Here is a 21,048-nt window from a genome sequence, read left to right on the forward strand (position 1 = left end):
ATGTCACATCATCTTCCATTTGGTATAAAATGCAAGTAGGTGCCCTAGGACACAGGACCAATGGTGTGACATGGAAGGAGAGTCGGAAGAAAGACACATGGAAACCACTGGCAAAATATCGTATTTTCTTGATACAGCAGGGATGTTGAGTAAGACCTGCATACACTAGCTCTCAAGTATGCTCATCTGTGAAGTGGAGCAAAGAATGAGCTGGCAGAAATGCTTTGGACAGCATGAAAGGATGCTGAAAGTGCCTTCTAAGTGACAAAGTACTACATACACCAGGTATGGTTATGGCACACCTTCCTGTAATTCCAGCCAAAGCAACATGAACTCAAAATCATTCTGAATACACAGCAAGCTGTCACTCAGAAATAAGTAGAATATACACACAGATGTAATTATTTTATATTTGAAGCTTACCCACCAAAAAGAATACCAGTGAATAATTCAGATGTGAAACTAATAAAAGTATAAATCAAGAATAGAATCATATATATATGTATAAATGTATATAACATCCATATATATGTATATATAGACATAAGTGTGTAATTTGGGGTAGGTACTTTGTTACTTATATATTTTAAATTTCCTATAGTACTAAATGTAGTGCTGTGTGCATAGGGGACACTTGACTTCTTAAAATGCACTTCGGGATTGACTGTGAAGTCATGGTTTAATAATGAGCTATAAGATTATGAGTACACAATAGTATGGCTATATATGAATTACAAAAATATGTGGAGAACTCCAGTAACTGACAAGGATAAAGCTGGATAGAGCTCACATGAGCAGAGGAAATTCACTATGATGGCAGAGAGGAGCAGCGAGCCTGTCGCCAGACTTTTCCTGGGGAGATGTGGTGAAAAAAAAAATCTATTCATTTTAGATAGCCCACCTCCAACAGACCAAAGAAATTATTGGAATCAAGTCTGGATGTTGCCTGTGGAGGTTTACATTGGCTGTCAACCTGACATAGTCTTGAACCACCTAGGAGATACACCTCTAGGTATGTCTATGAGAGTTTCAAGTTTCTAGGTGGGGTTAACTGTGGTGGGAAAACCCACCTAAATATAGTGGCATTACTCCACAGACTGGGGTTCACTAATAAAGATAAAGTAAGCTGAAGGTGAGCATTCATCCCTCTGCCTTGTAACTACAGATGCAATGTGATGAGCTATTTCATGATCCTGTCCCTATTCCTTCCCCAACCACTATGAATTGTGCCCTCAATCTGTGAGCCAAAATGTAATATGAATCTTAAAAGGTCTTATTAATAAAAAAAAAAACCCAGAGTCAGATATTGGGGAGAGAACTAAGAGATCAGAGAAGCAGAAAGAAGCCACAGCCAACTTCGCCTCACCAACTCCTCAGCAGATCCTGTTTCCACGAATCCTCAGACTGAAAGCCTCTGAGTCCTCACCCCTGAGGGTCTCAGATGAACTGCTGCTAAAAAACCTCTAGTTCCTGGTCTTCATGCCTTATATACCTTTCTGCTTCCTGCCATCACTTCCTGGGATTAAAGGCCCATGTCCTTCCCAAGCAAAGACATGAGATCTCAAGTGTTGGGATTAAAGGCATGTGCCACCATGCCTGGCTCTGTTCTCAGTGTGGCCTTGAACTCACAGAGATCCAGATGGATCTCAGCCTCCTGAGTGCTAGGATTAAGGGTGTGTGCCACCACTGTCTGACCTCTATGTTTAATCTAGTGACTGCTCTGTTCTCTGACCTCAGATAAGTTTATTAGGGTACATTACTAGGTACACAATATATTGGGGTGCACAATATATCATCACACCAAAATAAACTTTTTTTCCTTAAATTGCTTTTGTGAGGGATTTTTGTCACAGCAGTGAAAAAGGTAACTAGTACAGTATAGCAACTGGATTATGGGGTTATCTATAGGATTGTGGATGAAGGGTTATAGGTAGTGTGAGTGACTCAAAAGCAGGTGCATCACCTAAAAGTCTCACCCCAGCAAAGCTGAAAACTCATGAAAACTTCATCCAGAAAGATCCCTGTGCAATCTGTAGGCAGCTCTTTTGAAGAGTGTCTTCTATGTAGGTAATTGTCTACTGCTTGCATAACATCAAGTAGGGATCCTGTGAGTCTTCTAATTTAGCAAGACACCTGAGTTTCTTGTGTTCCTTAGCTTCTTCAATTTTATGATGGAAGATGGGACATAACTATTACTTTTTTACATTTATTGAATTGGTGTATGTATGGGACAGAAGACAGAGGACACTACCAAAAGTCCATTCTTTTCTTTCACTATGTAGTCCTTTAAAGATCAGACCCTGGTTGTTAGGCTTGGGGACAAGTGTCCTTAAACATTGAGTGATCATGTTGACCCATGGGAGGGAATTATTTTTAAAGGATTCTAACAAGGTACTCTATGGCCCATATTAAAACTGAGTGAAAGGTATTGACAAATATAGAAAGCATGAATGATGTTTCCAAGTGATGAACATACTTATGTGAGATTTCAGTGTACAGGAAATAGCTGCCCAACACTTCACTCCTTCCAACTACTGCATGCTTTCACCGCAATGTCTCACAGCCCCACAATCCAGGATGTGAAAGGCTCTTTGTGGATGTCTTTCCCAAGTCATTCAGCTCAGGTGTAGAATATCCCCTAATTACCATAGTTTCTGGTACTGGGCCTTTTTCATGGTCCCCATGTCCATGCTGAATGCTGGAGTCCCCTACTTCGACATTAATTGTCAGACCTGAGAGCTATCTCCACTCATTTATACTTCACTCTCTCCCTCTTCATTGTTTGTGGGAGCCAAGAAGGGTTCTATAGCACCAATAGAATCTATATTCTTCTTCCTTTATATCTCATCATTATAAGAAATAATAAGCAAGCCTCTCCACATCATCCCCTGCCCTTTTCCCTAACTTTCTTACCATATCAGATGTTAATAAAGAGGGCAGCATCCTAATGTCTTCCCCAAGTAAGGCTTTGGTGTCTTATCTGCCACCCCCAGCAAAGGCCATGAAACCCTGCCATGGCCTGCCTATGATCCTGTCTCATGCAGGCTACTTTCAGGGATGGCAATCTATTCTCTAGCTTTAGGAGTACTCCAATAGTGATATGGTGGTTTCCCTTCACCAGAAAGGTATGCCTCCCCACACAGTGTGGAAGAAGACTACTATCCTAGATCCTTCTATCCCAGGGACACTCTACCCTCACATGACTCAGCCTCTGTTCCATGTCTTATTACCCACAGCAAGGGGCACACCACCCTTCCTCTACTACCTGGGGAAAGGGAGGCATATTTGGATTAGACCCATGAATATTCTCAACCCAGTTCTCAACCTCAATTCTGTGTCTTCTGACCCATCTCAGGGATGATACAATTACTCCTTCCCCAAATTCATCGTAGGTTCTGCCAGTTATTATTAGGGCACCATAATAATAATAATAATAATAATAATTATTATTATTATTATTATTATTAGGGCACAATAATAATAATAATAATAATAATAATTAGGGCACCATAATAATAATAAATTATTATTATTATTATTATTATTATTATTATTATTACTATGCTGTGTGACTCTTTATAGGGAAACACAATGAAATATCTATTTACTCCCAGGAGGGCACTGATTACACAAACACACACACACACACACACACACACACACAAACACACAGGCTTATCTAGCTTGATGAAGCAACAAGTTTATTAAGAACATGAGTGACAGGTTACTTATAGGAGCATGAGTGACCAAAAGCCAATTGTTTTGACTAATGAAGGAACATCACTAGAGTCCCTTGCACAGTTTGCAGGCAACTGTATTGAAGAGTCTTGTCTCTTCAGCAGTTGTTCACAGCTTACAGAATCTCAGGAAATCATCTTGTGAGTCTTGATATTGTTTTAAGCTTCCTGGCTCTTACAACTTGGTGAGCTTCCTGGGCCTTAGGAACTACCCTTGGCTCTCCAGGGCAGACATGATTCAGAGGAGACAGATGACTAGCAGCTCATACTCAAGGCACTGAGTGGAGAGGACAGGCCTCTGTAGGTCTCCATAACAGCCTGTGGCTTGTCTCTTGAACTTTATTTCTGCTAGGGATAGATCACTGCTCCATGATTGGTCTACATTTGATTTTCAGCAAGGACAGCTATAGAAAACAGAGGATCCACTGGGTGGTACTTCAGGAACTTTCTTTCACAACCCATTATCAACCTACTGGGTCCTGTTTTTCTTTTACAGTTCAAAATTTTAAGTTATTAAAGTCAGCCCAAGAGAGACTAGATTACTTAGACAGTAACAGGTCTTGTTTACCTGGGAATGAATGACAATATCCATACAATGATCTCTTAGCTAAGGAAATGTTTCCTTGTTTATTAGAAAAGAAGTTTGAATGACTTCTGTGAATACTAACTTTTGGGGTCCTTTGGATTTAAGGCACTGAAGGACCACATGTAAGCAATACTTTGCAAATAAAAATGAGTCTCAGATATTTTACGTTTAGATGACATGTTATGGTACATGAATGAATTATATATAGATTTATAATTTCCATGTGTTTTTTTTCCTTATTTGATTTTCATAATCTAATTAAGAGTGCCATTAAATATCATAAAACACTCTCTGCTACAGCTCCTATTTTCTGATTTTACTTTCAGGAGCTTTTAAAACAAGAGGTATAAAGGGATACAACTAGTTGGTAGTTACAAAATCTCTTGATATTCGGTAACTGAATAACCTTGTCACTCAGCCCCATTCACTGCCAGGGCTTTTTAACTTTTGTCCACTTATCTAGTAGAGTTACACAGACAAATAATGAATTATTAGAGAAAGAGATTGACATTTACTGTAACTTATTCACAGCAAAGTGTAAAGCACAACCTCATGTGAAGTCAGTTATGGATGGAGTAAATGTGGATCCTAAGGGCTAACTGAAGATTCGTGCTGTACACATCTTAAATCAATGAATCCAGAAACATTTCTCAAGTTTTACTGATACAGAATCAAAATCAATATGACTTACATATGGCATGGGTCATCTTTAGTCAACCACTGACAGCCTTAAATATCAAATTATATCCAATACTTTTCCATACAGAGACTTATTTGTATTAAAAATGAGACTTGATCCTAAGACCATTATATCTGACCTTGTTTTCAGGCATTTACATGTATCTCACTTGAGGCTACTACACTGAAAGCGGGGGAGACTCAAATATTTCTGTCATCACATTAATGTCTAAATTGAAACTAGGAAAACTTTAGAAAGTCACAGCAATAAACGACTTTTGACATAGCCTCTTAGCTGAATTTTTTTATTAAAAGAATTATCAGAAATGGATACTGGCTTGTGTAGCTTTCTACTTTTTACAGGATGAACCATATTTAGAAGTGTTTCATTATGATCTCACATTCCAAATGTGGTGTTTGCTTGCAGAGCTTAACACCCCTGCCTCGGGTGAAGCAAAGTCTGGGGGTTCTTTCCAGTTTTGTCTGATGTCATCATTACATCAGACAGGATGCTAAGAATGTGACAGAATGATCTGGAAACATGGCTCAGCAATTAAGTGGACTTGTTGCTCTTGCAGAGGACTCAGGTTTATTTTTCAGCACCCATACTGGATAGTTCACAAACACCTGTAACTCTAGGTCCAGGGGATCCAACTCCCCCTTCTGGCCTTCGTGGAAGCCTGTATGCACATAGTGCAGATTAATTTTTGAAGGCACACACACTCATTCACATAAATAAAAATAAATCTTTCTTTTAAAGAATGTGACTAAGATGTTTCCTCCTTTGTGAAAAGATAATCTGCTTGTTATATTGAAAACAAGTGAAGAGCAAGCTGAGCATAGTGCACAGGTCAGTTGGAGAGATTCCCCTAACACGAACAAGGTTCAGCTAGGAGCCCCTCTGCTGCAAAATCAAATTGGTTAAATTAATTTAGTTTTTCCAAGAGGATGGAGACACGGTGACCTGAAAGTCTGCCACATTTTCTTCTAACGTCCATTACACCACATCCATGCACTTCATTGTTCAAACACTTTCCTGTTCTTTTAAAGCAGGAGGCCGACAAGATCCGTAAATATAAGAGGCACTTACCCAGGTCAGCTAATACGGCTATGGCTTTTTAAGTACCACCTGCCAAGCCCATGCTCTATTTTGCTAACGAAATTCCAGGACATAATAATAACCTAATCGGCCAAAAAGAACAATCCCAGATCTGCCTGTTGGGCTGATAATCGTCTTATCACACCCTGTGAAACCAAGCTCCGCTGTCTGAGGGAGCCTCCGTTACTTGGCAGCCTGTTCTAAAAAAGGCCAACAATGGAGAGGGAATGAAGTGGAGTGTGCAGAACCTCCATATCTACATAAAAGAGATTAGAGGCGACAGCGTTCCATTTTACAGCTCAATCATATTGTGTTAGCATGCGCTTATCCGAGCGCGGACGAAATTGAAAGAGAAATAAAAAAGAGCCAGGCAGATAGGAAGCAGAAAAGCGAGGCATGAGCAATTTCCAAGGGTATAAAGGGATGCTAATGGCAGGGCCTGTCATTCTTAAAAAGGGCTATTAGGGCACCATCATCTGTTCTTGTGCCCTTACACTCCTCCAGCTAAAGTCAAGCATTTTCTGAGGCCCTTGTCGTCCTGTTTTATTTTTTTCTTTCCTTCTATAGATAAGTGTGGTCATGTTTCATAACAGCTCACATCCCCATTCATGTGATCTATTAATGCGAGTCAACTAATTCTATTTACCGAGAAAACCTCTGACTCTCTGTGTATTTTTCTTCAATATTTTCTTTGGTAGGATTCTTCACTTTTCATGAGGCAGAAGAAAGCATGCTAACACTAATGTATTTGCAGCAGTGCAGAAGGGGGGCTGGCCTGACTCTAAGTTGCAAAGCTTTGAGCATGCTAGTGAGTGTGTGATTACACAAACTAAGAACAGAGTGAGGATCACAATGGATTGAGTGTGTGTGTGTGTGTGTGTGTGTGTGTGAGAGAGAGAGAGAGAGAGAGAGAGAGAGAGAGAGAGAGAGAGAGAGAGAGAGAGAGAGAGCACATGCGTGCAGGCTTGTTTGTGTGTGTTTCTGTGTGTGTGTGCAGATGCGTGCAGGCTTGTTTGTGTGTGTTTCTGTGTGTGTGTGCACATGCGTGCAGGCTTGTTTGTTTGTGTGTGTGTGTGTGTGTTGGGCACAAACATGTGTATAACTTCCCTTTACTCTTTAACATGTTACATAGAAAATTATTCTCAAGTTAAGACCGAAGGGGATTTTTAGTTCCCTTCTAGCTGTAATCTGACTCCTTACCCACTTAGTCAGACTGGTTCCCCAGGGAGCACACAATTTTACTTTGATGAAGGCAGACATGTGACTTTGCTCTTTCTGCTTTCTTTGCCTCTACCTCCCCATCCAATACTTCAGGTGACTATGTGTGGTTCTCAGATGCCCTTGAACTCAGGCAAGCTTGGATGACACAGGGACCCCTGCACCATTCCCTGTTTATGCACACAGGGAATTGAATAAAAAATACTGAAAAAAAAATTGAAAAAAAAAATACTTAAGAAAGATTTCAGGGAATTCCTGTTTTTCAAATCCCCTTCTGATAAGCTAAGGTTCACTTTGTAATCACTTCAAATACCTTCTGGGCATTAGGAGAATGAGAGCCATGAGGGAGGGAGGCATCATAGCACAGTGACCCCTCCTCCATTTGCTAGGGAGAGAGAATAATGCCCGCCCCCACCAATTCTAAGCCCTGGCTTATGACTGAGCACATAATCGCACGCTCATTGTTTCCAGCACTGGAAATGGTGATACTCAGAGTTATTTAAAGTTGCCGTCTTCACCAAGTCACCGAGTCCGTGACTCCAGCATGCTTTCCGGCAAGCCTCATCTCCACTCAGATGCACAATCAGGACTGCAAATTCACCTCTGACCTTTCCGAACCACAGGGCTTGGGAGGAGTTGCTATTTTTGTTTATAGCTGGTCTTTATTGTGGCAATTCTGGATGGTATCAAAATATTGCCTTAATAAATCACTGAGACGACAGGTGATCTGGCATCAGGATGGCAGGATTCACACTGCTGTTTGTTTTCTTGCTTGTTTGTTTGTCTGTTTATGGCAGGGGGCATGGAGGCCAGAAGGTAATGTCAAGGGTTTCCCCTATGGCTCTCCACATTTTCTTTTTTAAGATAGGTTCTTTCACTGAACCTGAAGTGGACTGTTTTAGTTAGAATGACTAGTGAGCAATTTCCCAAAATCCCCCTGTCTCTACATTCCAAGGCTGGGATGACAGACATGTGCCAGTATGTCTGGCTTTTATGTGGGTGCTGGGGATATGAACTCAGGCTTCCATAAATATGTTAATGTTTTGAGACACACTCTTACTCTTACATAGTCTGGTCTGAAATACACTGTAGCCCAGCCTACTCCAAACTACGACACTTGTCCTACCTCTACCTATCTAGTACTGGGTCCTAGCATTGGTGTTATGAGTCATACTGGGCTTTGATGTATTTTTGAAAGTTCTAGAAACATCTGTGAACTTATATGAGTGTCTGTATTTCTTTTTGTATTTCTACTCAAATCTGTCTGTCCTTGAGTAGAGGAGAATAAAGATCCTGCATTGGACTGTGGTCCTCAGTGGGGAGGCCTGGAGTAGGCAGCTCAGTGTGGATTGTCCCCTGGAGTCATATGGCAGTGTCTGAGGATATTTTTGTTTGTTAGGGGTACTACTGGCATCTAGTGGGTAGAAGCTAAGGATGCCATTAAATATCCTATAATAAACAGAAAAGCCAGCTACAATAGAATTTTCTAGTACCAAGTAACAGTAGTGCCACGATGAGAAATTATTAGTTAGAATAATTATATTTAAAATACATGTAGGTGCACATGTATGTATGGGTGTGTGTGTGTGTAATAATAATAATCAAAGAAAAAGAGGCTATTTGCTTGAAGGTTGGGAGTGGCATAGAAAGAGACCAAAGGAAGGAAAGTGGGAAGGGCTGAGGCAAAGGGAGGGGAAAAGTGATGTAATTTTACTTATATTAAAATAGCAAATATATATAAAGGTATATACATATGGAAAAATGGCATAACACATTAATGATCTACGTTGATTATCTAAAAATGTGTCCATAGACATGTTTTCAAAAATTGTTAGTGTTGTTTCTCTACTGCAACCTGCCCATCAATAGCACCTTCTTTCCAAGAAGCTTTCATTTACCATCCAGACAAACCTGTTACCCAGCTTTTCTTCCTAGTGATAGGCTTTCATTCTACAGTTAAGGCTAATCCTCCAGCCTCAGCCTCCCAAATGCTAGCATCACCATACCTAGCCATCTGATACTTTTTGGATTCTTCCTCCACACACCTTTTTAGAGAACCCATAGAGGTGTGCTTATAGTCTAAATGCAGCATCATGTATCCATGAGACCTAATTGTCTTCCTTTAGATATTGTTATTCTTGTGTGGGTGTTTTCCAAAGCATACACTCAAGTTACCTATTTAACTAGTTCTGACTTAATTTGGAGAGCTTTATTAGCAAACAGTGTAAGACAAAGTAGCCGGTATAATACAGAGTGATGTTTAAATTAGTTTACAATTTGCTTGGTCTCATCTAGAACTGCCCTGAACAAAGCTATTCAGAAATGTCAGCTGTGTCCCTAACCACTGTAACAAATTGTTGCCTGAACGCTGCACACCTAATGACTTCAAATTAGCTTCACTGCTATACTGCCTGACAGTTCGTTACGACTGTTAGCGACATGGCTGGCGTATCATGACCAATAAATTGGTTTCAGTGTGGGCTGGGAAAGGGACTTCCATCAATTTGATTAAAGAAATTACTGTAGCATTCAAAGCATAAAGACAAACTAGTTTAAGGAGACGGAAATAAGTTAACCGTGTGTGCCAGAAAAACATTTCTTGTCATTCGAAAACTTCTTTATGAACTATGTGAAAACAAAAATCCAAAGAAATGAAAACAGATTCAGATACAGTGCTAACCTTTCCAAAATATGTGGCCAGGTATATTTTTCACTATGGATAGGATGAGTCAAAAAAGAAAGGTAATAAAACACTAATTTGCAATAAGCATAGGAGGAAAATCTACCATCTTAGTCTAGTATTTCATTTTTTTATTTAAATTTATCTTAAGTATCTAATTGCAAACTAATGTAAAATTTGTGACCATAAAGAGAAAGTCAATGTAAACATTTGTGATAAAGAACAAGATGAACGATTCTTAGAAGGAAAAGGATACATTAGCCCTACTGATGAAAATACTATTTTAAAGTGGAAAAAATATAGAACTATTTTAATCAGGAAAACGTTTTTAACGTAACTATGAAATGGTTTTATGGATGGTACGATCTTTATTTAATGATGGCAAACAATGAAATGAATGATGAACAGAGTTCATGATCATGCATGGATAGAATGGTTATCACTACATAATGATCTGAATTATTAAAATAATTAGTACCGAATTAAATACAAGCGACAAAAGTAAGGGCTAAAAATTAATCCCACAAGAAAAATGTAAATTTTTCACTATGGGACATACAAACCTGGAGGCATCTGCAGCCATTGCGTTTCTTTTGGGTTTGCAGAGAACTTACCTGGGATATGTTTTGCCCATCCAATGATAACCACCAACTCTCGGTCAGCCAAGTCACAGAGTGTCGTGAGCGCTTTGATGTCACTGTCGGGAACAGTAGGGTCAGGCATGGCATAGATCTTCTCTGGTTCAGCCACCAACAAATGCGAGACAATCTTGTTATCTGTGGGGTCAAACCAGAGCACTACATGACCACCAACACAATCACCCACTTTTACAAACCCTAAGGTATTTTGTGATTTGGGAAATCATTGTAGCAGCCTACAACAAAACATACATGCTCCATCATGGCCCATGCTGGGTGCCTTAAGCAGTATGTAGGAAAATTCACAGTAAGAAAGAAGTCACTGTTCATGACAGAAAGCATCCCTTTCTTTGCCTGGCTTTCTGGAAAGAAGACTTGGTCCTGCTGTGAACATTTTTATAGCACACAGGGAAGAGAAGTTGGGCGCTTCTTGAGTTCTCTCTCTGATTCTTAAGTGTGATCTGGGGAAGCAGATTAAATAGCACACAACAGTTGCAAAATAAAAACCCACTGGAAAGCAGTGAAATATCGACTAACGCAGTAAGCAAAGACCCACAAATGCCCATGGTCCTAATAGGCAGGAAAGTCATTAATTGTTTTAATTCTTTTAAAGAAGAGCCAAAGGTCAGAGCCCTTCTGCCAGGATGAATTACTGACTATATAACTCTATCTCCTTGGGATGCATTAAGTAGGAGTAGCCCTCCATTCCCCTCTTCTCCATGTACCAAGCCAATCCTCCAAATACAGCTAATATCTGCTCCCATAAAAACGGCCCTGCTTATATGATACAGCATTTTCTCCTCCGAGCACCTTACTCTTTAATCTTCTACTTCCATCTGTTGTCCTCAGTTCATTCTCTGCTTCAGATTTATCTGTCTGAAATTTGTGATCTATGCTTTTGAAATCTTCATAAAGTCAACACGAGAGACAAATGGAAAGTGGGTCCTCGGATGTGTTTTACTGCTCAGGGGCACGGGAGGGTTTATGGAAGGGCCGTTGAGCCTGGCTAACAGAATGATTTTTCTCGTTGGCCTGATTTTCAATTTCTCGATGTAGCTTTAGATGTGATTCTCTCTTCTATGTGAGGAGATACAAATGGGTAAAAATCAATCCACATATTGAAGAGTCCTAGGTAATATCTTTTGAGAAAATCGGGGGCAAGGGGGACATATGTGGACAGAGCCAAAGTTTCAAGTGTGTTTGCTACACATTTGCCTTCCACTCTGTTTTTAACTCCTTCAGTCCCAAACGATACATGACATTCTTTTGATTTGATGGAGCAACAAAGAGACTTATTAAAGATGTACCTAGCACTTTTTTGAAATTATATGTATGTATATATCCCCACTCCATGCTAGAATGCCATCTAGCTTGATTTTGTTCAGGTCTTGTGCAGGCAACCCTGAAATTATATTTTAAAATGCACCAATATGGACATATAAATTATATTTATTTCCAATAGTCACCAGTCATTGACATTAATATTAATATTTGGGTAGAAATACTCCCAAATGCAATCTTTTCTAGGAAAAAATTAAGTCATGATGCTATAGGTTCTTTTTTTTTTTTAGCTTATAGAATTTGAAATGAGTAATGTTTGTTTATTTTAGACACCATGGAAAGAACACCTTGTATTTCTGGTTATGCTGGGAGAGTTTTTGATTTTTGTTCCTCTGAAGAAGCTAGAATCTCAGGACTAGAAGAATATGTATCAGTCAAGGGCATAAGTGTGTAACCAAAGGAAATCGTGACTCTAGATTTTATTTTTTCACACAGGGGAAAACATACAACTTGTTTTATCCCAGTCACGGCTTCTTGACTTACAGGTCAGAGCGATTCAGCAGAAGCCCGGGCATTCCCATCCTGCAGCAAATAGAATAGCCACCAGCACCGTTTCTGGGTAAGTCTTATTTAATGTTTCCCTAATTAGAATCAATACAACCCAATTTTCATTCTTGGGCCTTTGTAGTAGACAAGCAACCAGCCAGGGGTGTAGAAATCTCCCCAGCCACCTTCTTGAAAAGCCCATGGCATCCCCTGATGCCTATCTGACAGGATCTGAAAATTAAGTTTTATAAATGTTTGTTACAAAAACACACTAATTGGATGGACTGAGGAAAATTAACACAACGGCCTTTAGATAATGAGTAACGATTCATTAGGAGCCCTCTTTATCTCAGACGAATGGAGTGCCCCGCAATTGCTGTAATCTTCTTAGAGGTACTTGACAAGCCACTTCCCAATTTTTCAGGTTTACACAGAAAACGATAGATGTTCCTGAACCGTGTTGATTGACAAATGGCCTGTTGTCATTTTTTTTCCTTTTTTTCCGTGGAGGAAATTATCAATGGTTTAGGTCAATGTGTGCTTAAAGTAAATGAGGAATGGGCAATCCAGACATTATTGAATCAAGAAACACTAACCCTCTAATGAAATTAAGCATTAGTGTTTATTGCATTTTATTGTATTATCAGAAAGTTTTTAATTATAATGTGCAAAATCTGCTTAATGCACTCCTAGATCGTTTCTGCAGAATGCCAAACAGCTTCGCAGGCTGAAGAGGGGATGCCAGATTGGACAATTGAAGGTATAATCAACATAATGTTTTCTGGAAAGGCAAAAAGAAACTATGCCATATGTTCACTTACGCTTTAATTTTATGTAAAATGGGCTGCTTTTCCTTTAACACAGTTAAAATGCCCTTTCATTTACAGTTCAGGGTCTGCTTTATTTATTTAGCAGAGTCTCGGATGCTGGCATGGATGGTGCACAGCACTGACCCCTCCTGGAGAATCTCAACTGGAAGTGGACTCTTCCTTTTCCCTTGAAGGCAGATCAAAACAGCCTGGCCTTCTCTTGAGCTGCTGTAGAAGTGAGAGTAGCTGGTGTCTTCTGTGACAAAGACAGCTACATGCGAACCTTGCCACCGAAGCACCTCTTAGGGCCTCTTCTGAATGTCAGGCATAAATATTGAGATTGCTAGCTTGGTGGCACTGTTGCTATTAACTGATTTCTCAGAAAATGGGTTACAGTTATTGCCACAATCTACACTCCAGCCCCTTTTAGTTAATGACAAAGAGAATGGGGTTTGCATTTTAGCTATGCACCAGCCATCCTTTCAAATTGCAACCTGGTATCATAAAATCATCGGCTCTTTAAAAACAATTTATAATGCCCATAAGGGCACCTGAGATGGAACCACCAACCTATGCTCATTATTAGTAGGTCCCATTCTCGTTTTAATCTATTGCTAGCTACTGTGTTAACCTTATATAGCTCCAAATTAATGAGGCCCCTAATGTATTTTCATTGGGAGGTTGAGCAGCCAAACTCATTTAGTTAGGGAAAACTACAAAAGTCACTTTCTTGTGAAATCTGAAAGTAACAGCTCCAATGAGCTAATGATCACAGGATGATCCATTTTATGTACCTCTGCAAATAAAGACAACCAGGAAATGTAAAATTCACACTATATAAGCTGTGCATTAATATGCTTATGCTTCTGCAAAATGACTAGACACAAACAGGGAGAGTAGAGAATTATCATAAATACCTTTAAAAGAAATGAGAAAGTTCATTTGGTTGACATTGCTCTTTATAGACAATCCCCTGAAAACAGAGTCCATGTTCTCCAATGAAGAGGAGTTTCCTTGGAGTCAGTAGAGATGGGCATGCCAACATTAGTATACATAGTGCCAATTGGGAGGATTCTGTGTCTGGGAAGCCAGGCACATCTGTTGTACTTACATGGCTTTTTGGCTGGCTGTACCAGCTGAGGGTTCAGGTATGGGCTGTTCTCAGCATCTATTCTGCGCTTGTACTTCTGCCGACCTCCACGCACTCTGTCAAGACGTACCCCTGTGGACAGAGACAGGCACTGGATTACTGTTTAGGTAGTTACTTCAGAACAATCAAATACATCAGCTGCATCTCCCAAGAGTGCTAAGGAGACAGAGAGTGGAACTCAGAATGGACCAGTGCTACAAGAGAAGGCTAAAAAATTGGAAGCTAAATCAGAATTGGCAGTATTTAGAAACTGTGGATACCAATGGTTAGAAAACTTAAAAGGCCTTTTTTTCTACAGAGCCATCAAAGTTACCATTTGTACATCAGGACAAAGGCACACTTCCATATAAAATAATGCAGAGAAGTTTCTCTATTGTAGTGTAGTATTTTGTCAAAATAGACATTGGTGTTCTGTATCCTCACCTTCCAACACTCCTTAAAGTTCCATGTGTAGAATCTAGTCAACAGAAAGATCTAGAACTATGCAACCCTCCTCTGCTGTGCTCATGGAACTGAATATAATAAAGAGTACCTATGGGCTTGGGGAAGGCACGATGGATGCGGACTAACACTGTTCCGTGTTAAAATGCCAGTATATTGCCTCAAGAGAAATATTATTTACACATTGACACACTATTGGGCAAATCAAGAGTGGGCAGGGCTGTACAAATGGAATAGAAAGGGTTTTCCTCCAGAGGGAATTCAGAAGGTAAGACTGTCCAATCTCCCACTCAACTATCTATCCTCCCATCCTGCAAATTTAATTACAGTTTTCAAAGCAATTCATGTCCATAGAAGTCTATCTTAATTCTAATTGCCTGATCTTTTCTTTGTGATTGTATCAATATTTACTGAAGTTTGGTACTTTTTCCTTCTTTCCCCACTTCTTAAGCTTTATCTTCTCTCATAACTTTGTCTCTAACCCCTTCTCCAAGATTTTTCCAGTTTATGGGAGGTGGTCCCATTTTAATACACCTGAGATGCACAGGACATTAGTCATAGCCTTGATGTCTGTCAGCTAGCTTCAACCAGGGGAGGACATTTAATCTGCTATTATTATAGGTAACAAGAGAAGACAGAGAGAAAGGAGAGACAGAGGACAGAGGGAGAGAGAGGGAGAGAGAGAGAGAAAGAGAGAGAGAGAGAGAGAGAGAGAGAGAGAGAGAGAGAGAGAATGACATGCAGAAAGAAGTAAAAAAAGAGAGAACACTTCAGTCATCTCTAAAATTGTTAGAATGAAAAAGCCCACAGAATAGACTCGGATTGCTTGGATCTAGTGTGTGGGCCCCTGAATATTCTTTCAGTGCTCAATAGAGAATTTATATTTCCAATATAGTTGCACACATAGCTGAGGAATTTCTTTTAATCTATTATATTTTTATGTATTGACCGCACAAGGACATAAGTGCTTGTGCGCACATGTGGAGGTCAGAGGACAACTTGCAAGAGTTTGTTCTGTTCTTCCATCATATGAATGCTGGGGTGGACCTCAGGTTGTCTGGTTTGGTAGCTAGTTTTCCTACCTGGGCTGTCTTGGCAGCTCAAAACTGGTCCATTTCTGAAAATGAAGTCTGTCTAGCGAGAAGCACTTAAAGAAGCCAGGGAGACAGCTCAGCCACTAACATGCTCCTTACTCAAGCATCAGCTTGACTTCTAGATCCCATGTGAAAAGCTGAGTTGACAGTACATGCCTATAACCCCAGTCCTCAGAGGCAGAGCTGAGTGTGACAGTTCACACCTGTAACCCTAGTGCTCAGAGGCAGAGCTGAGTGTGACAGTTCACACCCCTAATCCCAGGGCTCAGAGGCAGAGCTGAGTATGGCAGTACACACCTGTAACCCCAGTCCTCGAGGCAGAGCTGAGAGTGACAGTTCACACCTCTAATCCCAGTCCTCAGAGGCAGAGCTGAGTGTGGCAGTACACACCTCTAATCCCAGTGGTCAGAGGCAGAGCTGAGTATGACAGTTCACACCTGTAACCCCAGTGGTCAGAGGCAGAGCTGAGTGTGACAATTCATACCTGAAACCCCAGGGCTTAGAGAGAGAGAGAGCTGAGTGTGGCAGTACACACCTCTAATCCCAGTGGTCAGAGGCAGAACTGAGTGTGACAATATACACCTGTAACCCCAGTAGTCAGAGGCAGAGCTGAGTGTGAGAGTACACACCCGTAACCCCAGGGCTCAGAGGCAGAGCTGAGTGTGACAGTACACACCTGTAACTTCAGTGGTCAGAGGCAGAGCTGAGTGTGACAGTACACACCTGTAACCCCAGTGGTTAGAGGCAGAGCTGAGTGTGACAATACACACCTGTAACCCCAGGGCTCAGAGGCAAAGCTGAGTGTGACTGTTCACAACTGTAATCCCAGTGCTCACAGGCTGAGAATAGAGGATCCTTCAGCTCAGTTACCAGCCATCCCAGCCAAATCAATGAGCTTCAGGCTCAATAAGAAGCCTCAGCTCAAAAGCTAAGGTAGGAAGTGATTGAGGAGTGACATCATTGGACATTGACTCCTGGCCTCTACCTGCACGCATGCGAGCGCGCGCGCGCGCGCACACACACACACACACACACAGAGAGAGAGAGAGAGAGAGAGAGAGAGAGAGAGAGAGAGAGGAAAATATGCACACATATATACCACACACAACAACTTGGCTTTCAGTGCTATGAGTAGGTGTGTGTCTGTATTGTCTCCAGCTGGACCTTGAATTAAATTATTCAGTATAGTCCTCTTGTGTAGGCACTTCTTTTATAATGTGGAAGTGGGTAGGTGGTATGTACATGTTCATGGGGGTCATTCATAGCCAAACTTGTTGTATCTAAGGAGAAAATATGGTCCTAAAAATGTTTATTGATCATACACACATGTGTACACACACACACACACACACACACACACACACACACACGTCAATAGAGTTTCCTGCTACGCCATGTCTTGCATTTGTAGAAACACTCTCAAGCAGTGTGTGATAACCACATCACTAGGTATCTCCCTTTTGATTTTGGAAACTGACTTTCTGTCCATGCTCCATATGACTCCTATCTCCATCCCTTCCCATCTTGGCAGGTAAGTAGTTTTCTACCCACACACCTGTATATCCATCCTCCTGTATCATCTATCCACCTACCCACACATCCGGCCAGTTCCTAAACTGTCAAGAGCTTTCAAAATACACCAGGATTTCACTCTTTATTCTCTAAAATGGAAATCAATTGGACAAAGAATTCTTTTATGACTTGTGAGTTTTATTTATATGACAGTGGGGGAAAAGACTAGATATTGATACTCATAAAGTATGAGATTAATAATCCTATAGTAAAATCTGACAGAGACTCGATATGCAGAGCAGTGTTCCTGCCAAGTTTGGATAACAATTAATAGCAAAATTTTCTGAAGTCAATATGTTTTAAAAGATCATCATAATGTATTCATGTGCAAACTCATTCTCAGGCAAAAGTAGCCAAATATTAAAATTTTCAAGTATTTCAAACAAAGTAAAATATATCTACTACTGTCTTTTAACATTGTTCTCAAACCTGGGGAAAACTGCCTTCTATGCACCCCGGGAGGGACAGTGACTGTCATACTGACCATCTTCTGTAGCTCACTACACTCACAGGAAGTTTAAAGGACAATCCAACTACAATAGCTCCAAATATCTCAGCGCTGCACCAGACCGTTCAGCAATCAATTTCTTTATACTGGAGCAAAACTCAGACCAAGAAGAGCCAGCGTCTTCTCTCCTGGACCAAATACAAACACATTTAGAAACATCAGCCTAAAGACTAAACCAAACCTGAGGCAGCCTCTGAATATGTGCCAACAGCTTCTTCACCTTAGATTATTGACAACTGATGGGCTCACTCATCTGAGTAAAAGTATCAGAACTTAAGATGTTTGGTTTCCTTTCTTTTGAGACAGGATCTCACTTCATTCCCAGACTAGGAAACAAAGCAAGTCCAGCCTCAACAAAAACAAACAGTAACTAAATAACTCAATAAACAAATATGTTTTCCTTAAGTTCAGCTATAATTTGTCCAATATGAAGTACAGAATTACTAATTACAACCTAATACAAAGTTTCAAACCATTTTGGCAAAAATAAATAATGATATTATTTATGATCAGTAATTTGGAGAGCTAGGTTAGTTAGAACCAAACATCAGTGGATTGAAAAATCTCTGCTAAAGATAACCATGCCTATTTTTTCCACTTCTACAGTTTTACATAAGCAATTTCTCCTAGGTTTTACTTGGAGAATATTTTTGAAAAAAAAAATTAAAACATGAGGGGTTATTTTGCCCCTAAAAAAAATAATGTGCCCCTGAAATAGTGTGTGTGACAGGATTTTGAAGTTAATTAAAGTGACTGGATTGTCTACTCAAGCAGAGACTACCGTTATCTTTTTTTCAATAAATAAATACATAAAAGATGTTAATAGTTGGCATTTCCTACCTACCAGAACATTTCATGAGGCTGTGTGTGCCTGCATGCCACTAGGGAGTCACAAATTGTACACACTGTCCAAATTTACAAAATGGAAAGAGCAAGAGTAGGATGAGGAGGAAAAAATGCTGTGAAGAGAATAAACACTACACAAAGCCAAAGGGTCAAGCCAAGGTCACATAGGCGGGCTCACGCTAAGCCAGCATGTTATGTCCAAATGCAACTTTTCATGGTATTATGTGGTTAAAGTCAAACGCAGCTTTCATTATTTTAATAATGTAAAGTCAAATGGATTCTATGTATATTTTTTACATTTGAGGAATTATTAAGAATAACCTTACCTACTTTATTAATTTAAAATTAAGACAGTTAAAAAAAATTTAAAAAAAAAATTAAGATAGTTATATTGTTCCAAAGTAAAAGTTTACTAAAAGACGTTAAGGGTAAGATCCCAGAACACTTAAGAAAAGAAACAAGCGATCATGTAAAATACAAATAATTTTGAAATGATCATTCAAGAATATTGCCCTTCCTTATACTGTCTGGTACCCTGTGTGCTTCATCTGCTGCCTAGCAGCACCCCTCTCCTCCCCTATAGGAAGAGAGCATCTGACCATAACCAGAATCCATCTGCTGGTGATTGTTGAGGGAAGCATCTACTCGGAGCATAGAGGAAGTTCTCTTGCAGGAACTCCAGCAAGAGGCTGGAAGAAGTAGCAGAGTCCAGCCCAGCACTGGGCATTTCCATGTCAGCTTCTGCTGGGCTTCTCCTTGGGGACAAAATCCTGGCAGCTATGCATATTTATAGGCTTCCCGGCAGGGGGATGAGTAGAAATTATTTGTATGTGCACACAGATGCTCCGGGGGAAAACCAACCATATTAACTTCCTGCAGATCATCTAAGGCTACGTGACAAACTAAGCCCTGGATGGTTTTTGTAGCTATCTTCACCCTCTCAAAGTAGACAGCAATATTGTTAAATATGGCTTTGAGATTGAGTCCCTTTCTCCCTGTTTTAACGGACTGCCTCCTGGTGCCTACTCTCAATAAGCACAACGTACAGGTTAACTCAGTGAGCCAGTCCATGCCTGACGTGTCCTGTAAGAAACAAAATCCAAGGCAGTCACCAGCCTATACTAGTTCCTAAGAGCTTGTTATGCTCTAAACACTCAGGGTAAGTTGAATTATGTATGCACACATACCCTCAAAGGAACCCCATGAGGCAGTTGCAATTCTTGTCCCATTTTACAGGTGGGAAAACTGTGAGATGGAAGAGTCAGTTTCAGGTGTGAGCATCAGGAAAAATGCCTAGACCAGAAGATTAAAAGCAAATTACTGAAGTAAAGGATAGCTGTATCCTGACCTGGCCCAGATAAGAGGGAGAAGGAATGTGACTCCTTCCATTCAACCCCAGTCCTAGTGACTCAGCTAGATATTTGTGTCCACAGCTGTGAACAAATTCAGTGATGAGTTTTTAAAAATTAAATTAAAAGACTTTTTATTCTTTTCTTCTGAGGCAAGGCAAGTTATAAATTCCCATGCTCCTCATTCCTCCCTAAAAGGGCACTGCCAATTAGACAGGTCTGGCTTTGCCAGAACACACGCAAAGGGATATTGCAGCCACGTTTTATAGTTTGGAGATACCATCAATGGCCCATGTTCCACGTATGGTGGTTGATGATTATTGTTACTTGGGCTAGAATATCAGGTCCACAAAACAGGAATATCAGAAGCTGCTCCGTCTGTGCATTGAAATACTGTAATATGTGAAGAGGTAAAAGAAAAAGATCATGAAGAGATTGAAAGGTAGGCGGAGAGGAAAAGAGACAGAGACAAAGAGAGAGACAGAGAGACTTTAGTCCCTAAATGAGATAAAAAGCCAAGGCTCACATTAATGCTTTCTCGTCCTATAAATACATGAACAAGAAGCAGAAAGGAGACTTTCCTCTTGGTCTTCCAATAGCCAATTAACATGGAAAGCTCGCACTGGAAACTGCACACTCTTCTAGGTGCATCCAACATGCACATGTAGGTTAATGCACCCAAGACAAACCCCCAAAGAAGCCCCTCGATCCCCAGATCCCTGAGGTGCAGCCCATCGCTCTTGGCTGCCTCTATGGCTCTGGCACCAAAGTTATAATCTGGACTGAAGCTGGAAAGGGCAGGAATTTGAAATCACT

General features: G+C 40.3%; 1 protein-coding gene across 8 annotated transcripts in view; it reads right to left on the minus strand.

Annotated features, from left to right (window-relative positions):
• Esrrg (estrogen related receptor gamma) overlaps positions 1–21,048 on the minus strand; it is a 629,832-nt gene that overhangs the window by 51,914 nt on the left and 556,870 nt on the right. For 7 of the 8 annotated variants that reach the window (XM_028876745.2, XM_028876742.2, XM_028876743.2 and 4 more), the window contains 2 exons: positions 14,384–14,494; positions 10,613–10,774 (listed from right to left, as the gene is read on the minus strand). In XM_028876745.2, the coding sequence (XP_028732578.1) occupies positions 10,613–10,774; positions 14,384–14,494 (273 nt within the window). Of the gene's footprint in view, positions 1–10,612; positions 10,775–14,383; positions 14,495–14,735; positions 14,996–21,048 lie in introns of those variants that run through there. The other variant, XM_037211152.1, reaches the window with a different exon arrangement.

Source organism: Peromyscus leucopus, chromosome 15 (assembly GCF_004664715.2).
Source record: "Peromyscus leucopus breed LL Stock chromosome 15, UCI_PerLeu_2.1, whole genome shotgun sequence".
Taxonomy (NCBI): Eukaryota; Metazoa; Chordata; class Mammalia; order Rodentia; family Cricetidae; genus Peromyscus; species Peromyscus leucopus.